The sequence below is a fragment of the Oncorhynchus mykiss genome, chromosome 25 (genome assembly GCF_013265735.2).
Source record: "Oncorhynchus mykiss isolate Arlee chromosome 25, USDA_OmykA_1.1, whole genome shotgun sequence".
Lineage (NCBI taxonomy): Eukaryota > Metazoa > Chordata > Actinopteri > Salmoniformes > Salmonidae > Oncorhynchus > Oncorhynchus mykiss.
In genome coordinates, this window is record NC_048589.1 from 13,076,695 (window position 1) to 13,086,564 (window position 9,870).

The window sequence follows — 9,870 nt, forward strand, 5'->3', positions numbered from 1 at the left end:
TCTCCGGACCATTCAGGTAGACAGACTGTTTATAACGTTTTGTAAAAATGTCACCCTAATGAGTTTTTTTTTCTTGGATTTGTACAGTAGCTCACTAACCTCATCCAGAGGGTGATGGGAATCACCGACTATTTGATTACTGTAAGGTAGCGCAATTCCCAACATACCATATCTAGCTTCCATGTGTATTATGTTGGTCAATATTCAAACTAAAGTAAATAATTCATTATTTAATGAGTTTGGTATAGGAGTATTATACAGAGGTTTGCATTTACAAGTAAAAATATGGAAGAACATTTACCCAAAACCATAATCATCATAGTATGTTAACGTCTTAGGGCTGAAATCCCGTTAACGGGATCGATATGACAACAGCCAGTGAAAGTGCAGGGCACCAAATTCAAAACATCAAAAATCTCAATTAAAAGTCCTCAAACATACATGTATCTTATAACGTTTTCAAGGTAGTCTTGTTGTTAATCCCACCACAGTGTCCGATTTCAAATAGGCTTTACGGCGAAAGCACCACAAACGATTGTTAGGTGACCACCAAACTACAATAAAAACAGCCATTTTCCCAGCCAAAGAGAGGAGTCACAAAGAGATACAATTAATCACTAACCTTTGATGATCTTCATCAGATGACACTCATAGGACTTCATGTTAGACAATACATTTGTTTTGTTTGATAAAGTTCATATTTATCAAAATATGAGTTTATATTGGCGCGTTACATTCACTAGTTCCAAAAACATCCATTGATTTTGCATAGCCACATCATTCAACAGAAATACTCATCATAAATGTAGATGATAATACAAGTTATACACATGGAATTATAGATATACCTCTCCTTAATGCAACCGCTGTGTCCGATTTCAAAAATACTTTACGGAATAAGCAAACCATGCAATAATCTGAGACGGCGCTCAGAAGAAATAATCACAATAGCCGCCATGTTGGCATCAACATAAACAAGAAATGACATGATAAATATTCCCTTACCTTTTATGATCATCAGAAAGCACTCCAGGAATCCCAGGTCCACAATATTTAAAAAATTGTTAGATAATATCTGTTATTTATGTCCAAATACCTCAGTTTGGTATACATATCCAAATGCTCATTCTGGTCAGAGTTAGGACCGGACAAAAACTTCAAAAAGTTATTACAGGTCGAAGAAACATTTCAAACTAAGTACAGAATCAATGATTAGGAAGTTTTTAACATATAGCTTTAATAAAGTTCCAACCGGAGTATTCCTTTGTATCTTGATGAGCAATGGAACGCGAGTGGATACCATGAGGAATGAGCGTGATCAGAAAATGGCTGACAGATTCTGCTCTCGTTCAGTCCCACAACACAGAAGTCTCATTCAAATTTCTATAGATGGTTGACATCTAGTGGAACCCCTAGGAAGTGCAACATCAATATCTCAAGGGAATTTCATTGAACTGTGGTGAATACATACCAAGCTCAGATTTCTCACTTCCTGTTTTGATTTCTCTTCAGGATTTTGCCTGCCATATGAGTTCTGTTATACTCACAGACGTCATTCGAACAGTTTTAGAAACTTTAGTGTTTTCTATCCAATACTAATAATAATATGCATGTATTAGCAACTGAGACTGAGGAGCAGGCCGTTTACTTTGGGCAACTTATTCATCCAAGCTACTCAATATTGCCCTCCAGCCATAAGAAGTTTTAATGAACTCAAACATATTCTTTACTTGTCACATTATAAGATGAGTTACATTATGACTTCCATTTCAACATTAAACTTGGAATAAAAACCAAAGCACTCAGAATTGTACCATCCCCTATATATCCTCTCAACGCACACACAAACTTGAATCTGACTTCATGTCTGCCCTTTGACTTGATTCTCTCAGTAGGTATCTTACTGCACTGTGTGCCTCATAGGAGTGATTCAGAAGTAAATACGTTTCCCTTTCCAGGGAACATCACTGACATGTGCCCTTTTTTGGGAGAGGTGTCGTATCAACCCAAAAGGACTGCATAGCTCTTACACCAGATGATAATTCTCTCCTTTCTTAAATAAATAACACAAAATGAGTGCTGAACCAGCCATCCTCACTCTGCATGCAGCAACAACATGCCAGAGTCAATGTCACTTAAAGTATTGTGGGTAATGTAGTTTTGGCACTGCTAGACAGTGGCTGTCGCTCTGTTACCCCTCTCAGTATTGTTGCTAAGCAGGGTGTGTTTCTTTGTTGACCCCTGGTTGTCCGGGCTAAGTTCAAGCAGATCGACCGGATCAGAGGGTCATTTACAGGTTGTAATGATGACGGGTGAGGGTGTCACTGCGCCCTGTTGAGGATGGTCTGGCAGGGGCAGTCCGGGGAGACTGAGGTGTAACGGTGGAACCTCAGGCACCGGACCATAGAGGTGGGCACTGCCGCTATTTGGTAAGCACTGTCCTCACGGATAACCCCATCTGATTGGACAGAGGAAAGGAAGGTTACTAGGGGCTATGATTAGGAAGCTTACCAAGGTCGTATTCATTAGTGCACAACGTAGTAAAACATTTTGCAGCAGAAACACTTCTTATTTCAAAAGATCAGGTCAACTCTCAACTCAAAAGATCAAGATCAACTCTCTGTTTCGGTCCATTTTCTTCTGTTTAGTGTCTCTAGTGGTGAATATGACCCGGGTTACTATATGACCTCTAAAATACTTGGGTCTTTTGAACTCATGTTTCGTTATGGAGACAGCTGCCACTGTACTGTCAATTTGTTAGTGTTAGCGGCTTGTCTGAGACTCACCCTACAGGTTGATGAGAAAGTTGACCTTGCTGATAAGGGCATGTCTCTGGGCAGGGCGCTGTTCAGGGTGGTCCATGATGACACCATCAGCTCCGTTAGCTGGGCGTAATAGGAAGTAGGCTCGTCCTGGAAGACAGAGAGAGAGTAGATAGGTACAGTGAGTGGCAGGACTGTCACTTCCATACAACTACAGCTCAGCCGTTTGTGGTATAGTGATTATGAGGACATCAGAGTGCATTCTGCCCCCTTTCCTGAATGAGTTCGAAAAGTAGGCCAGGCTCAATCTCTATGGTCAGCTCATACTCGGCTGCGCTGCGTCCTGGGATAGAGGACAGGAAAGAATCCCTGATAGCACATGCTTCCGCCACACAGGACTGCTCTTAATCCAGCCACTCCTGAACAGGGTCTCCCCCTCTGGAGATACAGAGATGTACTTTGAGTCACTAAGACACACTCACACGTACACACAGGGCCGTACCGTCATGTCCTGGGGTGTGTAGGTAGACCTCAACCAGGTGAGACACGATGGGAGCGATGGAACGTGTCACTGCGTCCAGAATCGCCTCTAAAACCATCTGACAGGACCTCCGACCCAACGAGTCCTCAGGTTCACAGTACAGCCTGGGAGGGGGAAGAGTAGTTGTATCAGACTATTCATTAATGACAGTGTATTAGTAGTAGTGTTCTATTAACAGTGTAATCTAGTCAGGGCCGGTCCTTGCCGTTCTGCCATCCAGAGCTTGAAATCAGGCTCATTTTTGGCTTGAATGAAAGATGAAAAGACATAATTTATAGATGTCTATGTTTGGGCAAAATCAAGGCTGGTCCAGACCTGACAAAATCTGAAACCAAATAGACCATTGGTTCAGATTTGGATGTGGAAATCAACGCTGGTCCAGACGGCACCAAAAAAAGATGTCCAAAAGGCATCTGCCCGTGCTTACTGAGGTGTAGCCTATAGTGTTGCCTGAAATTGAATTTTATGAATGCCCATCTGTGGTAAGCCTGCCATTTGTAAAACAAACAAAAAAGACGTCTGGTCTGGACAGGGCCCCCCAAAAAGACGTCGGCTCGTGCTTACTGGGGTGTAGCCTACCATGTAGGCACCCAATGGAATTTTACGAATGCCCATCCATGTGGTAGGCCCACCATTTGTTAAACAGGCCGTTGCATTGGCATTAGTCCTGATTCCTGTGACTAATCAATTTGGCTATTTAAGCTCTGAATATCAGCTACCCAACTTTATCAGGAGTTATAGTGAGTCTAGTCTGTTTACACAGCAGGAAATGCAGAAGTATTTTTTTCACTATGATCAGCTTGTCAAAAATTGACGGATACAAACTTGAAACCACTGATCATGACAATGGGGTGAAACTCCTGGACAACAGTTGTGATTGATGGTCCATTCCATATTGTCCATTTAACTTTTACCTGTCCTGTTTTTAGGATGTTTATTAACATGACAGCGAATTTTTTATTTGATTGGGCGCCATTTAGGTTAGGCTATTTGATTGGAGAAACCTGCATGATTTAAAAAGTGTCTGTCTCATTACATTATCATCCATTTTATCTCTAGCCTTTCTGCTACATGATTCATGTGAGATGATTTCTTTGACGGAACGTTGGTGGAGCGCCTGAGTGATGCGTCTCTCCAACAGCACCCTGGGACAAAGTGAGCACTGCTTATCACAGGGCGGCATCAACCCTCACCTACAAAACCCTCATGCCACTGGTTGAGAGAAATTGTCATTGTTTTGGGGCAGCATTATGTGAGGTTTTGTGTTGTTGTTGTTGGAGGTGCGTCTTGGTCAGTTTAGCTCAGTTAATTCCGCCCTCGTCAATCTGCCGCCATGGGCCGCCGCCTATTGCAGGGAGAGACAAACTTTCACACAGACAGACATATTTTCAGATGAATTGACAGACACACACAGAAGACACCATGAGATACTCACCTTATCGATGTTTCTCTGGCTGAGTTGAGCACGGTCGAGCCGATCTGGACCTCAGAGTCCAGATCTCTGGTGGGTGGACTTTGCCACCCACCAGAGCAAAACATCCACCTCATAGGCAGGAGACACACTGGGATCCTGAGAGAGAGGGAACGAGACAGAGAGATTGGTGCCTCACCACCCCATGAGTGTGCATCTGTTTCTCCAGTAAGTGGATATCATCTGCTAAATTGTAATTATTTTTCCACTATTGGCTTATTTATTGCCTTACCTTACAACATTTGCACACACTGTACATAGATTTTTTATTTGTGTATTTGACTGTACGTTTGTTTATCCCATGTGTAACTCTGTTGTTTGTGTCGCACTGCTTTGCTTTATCATGGCCAGGTCGCAGTTGTAAATGAGAACTTGTTCTCAACTGGCCTACCTGGTTAAATAAAGGTGAAAATAAAATAATAATAATATCCACTGCCTCTCACCTTCCCAACGTGGATGGCTGAATCTGGGTCTACTAAGTTGCCTAAAACCTTCTCTCCTTTCTCACTGACCACAAAGTCATGTACCACTAGAGCCCTGTGAGAGAGAAATTACTAATATATACACATTTTCGTCATGGAAAGAGCAGTTCCTCATGTTTTGTACAATCATCCTCACCATCAACAATAAATACTTATGTACGGTGTCACAGTTTGTGTTCCACAGGGAGACTAAGCTAGTTGTTGATGTAAGAGGACTAAGCTGCTACATACTATGTAGAGATAGAGTTTAAGTAATTGCTATTCACAATGATCAATGTGGCAAATAGAGATCGCATTACCAGGCAGTTTGTAAGTCTTCAGTAACTGCGTAGTGCAGTAAGGAGACTTAGCATTACTGGCTGTGTGAGTATAGGTAGGCACTTACCAAATTGGGATTTAGCTAGCCCTAGCTAAGAGGACGCCACCTTCAGAAACAACCTTGAATTCTAAGAAATTAAAGTAATCGCTAGTGTAAGAATACTTGGCAGCAGTAGTACGTAGCTTTGCCAGGGTAGCTAACACCTTCAAAAACAGCAGCCCGGGAGGTTCCACTGTCAAACCAGATGTCCAACACATTTTCTCCACGCTCATAGTCTGTTACCTACTCCTGCTTTACTCTGACAACACACAACATGTTAACCTTCACACACGGCGCTAAAATCATCTCTGAATGATACAACCGTATTTACTGACGTGTGAGTGAATGTAGCAGTTACAGTGCCTTCAGAAAGTATTCACAACCCTTGACTTTTTCCACATTTGTTGTGTTATACAGCCTGAATTTAAAATGTCTTAAATTAAGATTGTGTCACTGATCTACATACAATACCCTATTATATCCAAGTGGAATTATGTTTTTACAAATGTTTACAAATGAATTAAAAATGAAATGCTGAAATGCCTTGAGTCAATAAGTATTCAACCCTTTTGTTATGGCAAGCCTAAATAAGTTTGGGAGTAAACATGTGCTTAACAGGTCACATAATAAGTTGCATGGACTCACTGTGTGCAATAATAGTGTTTAACATGATTAAATCTCCCCCAACTCTGTACCCCACACATACAGATAATTGTAAGGTCCCTAAATCGAGCAGTGAATTTCAAACACAGATTCAACCTCAAAGACCAGGGAAGTGTTCCTATGTTTTGCAAAGGGTAGATGGGTATAAAAAAAGCAGACAATGAATACCCTTATAGCATGGTGCAGTTATTAATTTGACACTTTGGATGGTGTATCAATAGACCCAGTCACTACAAAGACACAGGCGCCCTTCTTAAATCAGTTGCCAGAGAGCAATGAAACAGCTCAGGGATTAAACTATGAGGCCAGTGGCGATTTAAAAGGTCATGAACAGTCAAAATCCTGTTTTTCATGAAATTGGGTGATATTTGGATGAAACCATATCAAAATATTAAAAATGACTGGCTTCTACAATGATAAAGTTACTGGTTCACTCTCTCATTTCAAACATTTGGATTTAGGAGGCAGGATTTTTAAGGGGACAGGGTGACATCACCCTAACTCTCATTTTAATACACCGATGGTAACATGATATCCTCTAACCTAATCTAAATAAGTACCCCCTTGTAACCAACAGTGGTAAAGGTGTGTTTGGATGGGCATGGTTTATATAGCTAGATATCTACTCTACTGGTGCCAAAATGTTACATATAATTACGTTTACACTATTCATCTATAGCAAATGTACTTTTGTCTGTGTCTGGTGTTAGCTAGTTATTGGCTAGCTAGGTCTTCAGTCGGCATGGAACAAAAGGGGGGAGGGTCATTCAAAACTCTGACGCAGTTGTCATGTCAACACATCTGTCAGTGCTATCAAGAGACATGCCAAATGGTAGATGTATATTTTTAAAAAAGCCATCAATTTTGTTTGAGTTGCTTTGTTCATTACCAAATTTTCTTGAGATTATATTACTGCAACACTGCTCACTGCATCAAAGTTTCTTAACATAGGCGTTTCAAAGACCTGTCAGTCAAGGCGAGCTCATGAATATAAGCTCCCCTCCCACTCAGCCTGTCTTTTCAAACTTCCTGGTAGTTAGCCATGAGATAAAAAGAGTACTTTTTCCAAAAATGTTGAGCATTTACATCCCCCCAAAATATTATGGGTGATATTTTAGTAATTTAAAAAGGCTATTTTACATGGGAATCAGAATGACGGTTTGGGACCTTTAAAGACAGTTACAGAGTTTAATGGATGTGATAGGAGGTAACGGAGGATGGCTCAACAACATTGTAGTTACTCCACAATGCTAAAATAAATGACTGAATAAATGAGTGAAAAGAAGGAACCATATTCCCAAACATACATCCTGTTTGCAATAAGGCACAAAAGTAATACTGTAAATAATATGGCAAAGAAAATAACTTTTTATCCTGAACAGAATGCATTATGTTTGGGGCAAATTCAACACAACACATCACTGGGTATTTTCATATTTTCAAGAATGGTGGTGGGTATGCTTGTAATCAGCAAGGACTAGGCAGTTTTTTAGGACAAAGTCAACAGAATAGAGCTAAGTACAGGCAACATCCTGGAAGGAATTCTTGTTCAATCTGCTTTCACTATAAGACAAATGAACCTTTCAGCAGGAAAAAAATCTAAAATACAAAGCCAAACATACACTGGAGTTACTTACCAAGACAACATTGAATGTTGCTGAGTGGCCTAGTTACAGTTTTGACTGAAATCGGCTTGAAAATCTATTGCAAGACTTGAAAATGTCTAGCAATGATCAACAACTTGACAGAGCTTGACACATTTTTTCAAGAGTAATGGGCAAATATTGTACAATCCAGGTCTGCAAAGCTCTTAGACTTAACCAGAAAGACTCTCAGCTGTAATCACTGCCAAAGGTGATTCTAACATGTATTGACTCACTGGGTTGAACGCTTATATATATAATCAAGACATATTAGTGTTTTTTTTCCATTCATAAATTTTTTTTTAGAACTTTTCTTCCACTTTGACATTGTACTTTGGGTAAATTGTTGACAGAACAATTATAATTCAATACATTTTAATCCCACTTTTTAACACAACAAAATGTGGAAAAAGTCAAGGGGTGTGAATACCTTCTGAAGGCACTGTATATATACTGTTCCCTGCTCTGCACTGCACTGCAGTGATTCACCTTATTGAGCTCCTCAGGGGGCAGTAGGGATTCCAGGGGCAGCTCCCACCAGCAGTCACTCCCCTTCTCTGAGAACAATTGGGCCACATGGGGAGAGTGCAGGGGTCAGACTGGGGTCGTGGTTTGTGTGTGTGGGTGTATGTAATTACTTGTTCATGAGAGGCTCTCCTGTCTCTATGTGGTAGAAAACAGGTATGGGCATACCCCAGCTTCTCTGGTGAGAGATACACCAGGACGGTCTCCTGTCCAGCTGGGCAAACAGACTGCCCCTCGCTGACTCTGGCATTACACGCATCTTTGCCAGCCCGTCCTACACACACAGTCAGAAAGAGTTTCTTAATCCTAGAGCAAGACACGTTCTCAGTTTCTAAGAGTCCAACTAACTGTGTGGGACTTGTTCTAAGTTATGTGAGTTAGAGTCATCGCCTGTTTGAAATAATATTTCTTAGATTTATCTCAGTGAGAACCGAGAATCATATGCTGTTTATAAGAGTTATTCCCAGTGTGCGACTCCTACCTTGGCATTGTCTTCGAGGCTGGCGGTGTTGATGAACCACTATTTGCTGGGTCTGATGACTACAGGCTGTTTACTCCCCCGGTCATCCGGATAGCTGTGGACACACTCCTCCTCCTTCACTAGAGCACCGACCGCCTTCAGCATGGAAATCACTGACACACACACACAGAGAAAACAAACAAAAGCGTGTTCAGAGTGGCAGAAGCTGAACTAGAACTCTTTGTCGCTCACACACATAGTTTCTTCCTACCCGTGTCGTTTCCCTCCCCCATCACAGACAGATTCTGTAGCTCAGGCCCAGCTAGCTCATTGAACCTACCTTCCTCATCCGCCATACACTCCTGGAACAGGAGAAACACACACAGCCGTACATATATAATTGGAAGTTCATAAAGACTTACAACCTACTGTATTAGTCTGGACGCCAGACTGTTTCAGAAACTAACTGGCATCCAAGCTGGTGAACTCACTCAGCTCTGTCAATCTAGCTGCTATATCAGTCAACTAAAAGAACACACAACTGTTAGTTCAAATTGTGAGACCACACTGTAGTTCTCCATCCCATGGGCAGGAGCTGTGTAGACCAATCCTGTTCCTTTTCCCATGGTCAAGAGATTAGCTGGAAGCAATGGAACCTCCTTCTGAGCCAATTGAGCCAATTGTGCGCTGCCCTATGGGACTCCCAATCACAGCTGGTTGTGATACAGCCTGGAATTGAACTAGGGTCTGTGGTGACAACTCTAGCACTGAGATGCAGTGCCTTAGACCGCTGCGCCACTTGGGAACCCCAACATTTACAACAGATAGGAGATATACCTTATCATGTTAGTGATTCTAGTGAACGTGCAGTCTGGAGGTAGTCTGTTGACAGTGGCAGATAGCATGGTTGGCTGGAATGGTCCATGGTTGGGTGGTCCACACCAACACAGAAATGTTGCCCAACT

At 41.7% G+C, this 9,870-nt stretch overlaps 1 protein-coding gene across 6 annotated transcripts; it reads right to left on the minus strand.

Moving 5' to 3' along the window:
- Positions 1-63: 63 nt before the first annotated feature.
- Positions 64-9,493, minus strand: LOC110505371 (isoleucine--tRNA ligase, mitochondrial-like). Of its 6 annotated transcripts, XR_005039601.1 has the most exons (8): positions 8,927-9,493; positions 8,614-8,719; positions 8,410-8,477; positions 5,218-5,311; positions 4,739-4,873; positions 3,265-3,407; positions 2,787-2,912; positions 64-2,458 (listed from the first exon to the last, which is right to left on the minus strand). XR_005039601.1 is itself a non-coding variant. In XM_021584553.2 (7 exons), the coding sequence occupies exons 3-6, from the start codon at positions 8,702-8,704 to the stop codon at positions 2,788-2,790; spliced, it is 549 nt and encodes a 182-aa protein (XP_021440228.2). In that variant the 5' UTR covers positions 8,705-8,719; positions 8,927-9,078; positions 9,335-9,492; the 3' UTR covers positions 64-2,458; position 2,787. The 6 variants fall into 6 exon arrangements, 4 of the variants coding, with proteins under 4 accessions (XP_021440228.2, XP_021440229.2, XP_021440227.2 ...); XR_005039600.1 differs by lacking the exon at positions 5,218-5,311 and having other exon boundaries at positions 8,927-9,491; XM_021584553.2 differs by lacking the exons at positions 5,218-5,311; positions 8,410-8,477 and having other exon boundaries at positions 8,559-8,719; positions 8,927-9,078; positions 9,335-9,492.
- Between the last annotated feature and the right edge of the window lie 377 nt (positions 9,494-9,870).

Coding starts and splice junctions, on each gene's coding strand:
- LOC110505371 (XM_021584553.2), bottom strand. CDS start 8,704: ATGCGTGTAATGCCAGAGTCAGCGAGGGGCAGTCTGTTTGCCCAGCTG. Junction 3,408..4,738: donor GCCAGAGAAACATCGATAAG/GTGAGTATCTCA, acceptor TCCCCCTCCCAG/GCTGTACTGTGAACCTGAGG. Junction 2,913..3,264: donor ACACACCCCAGGACATGACG/GTACGGCCCTGT, acceptor TCTGTCTTCCAG/GACGAGCCTACTTCCTATTA.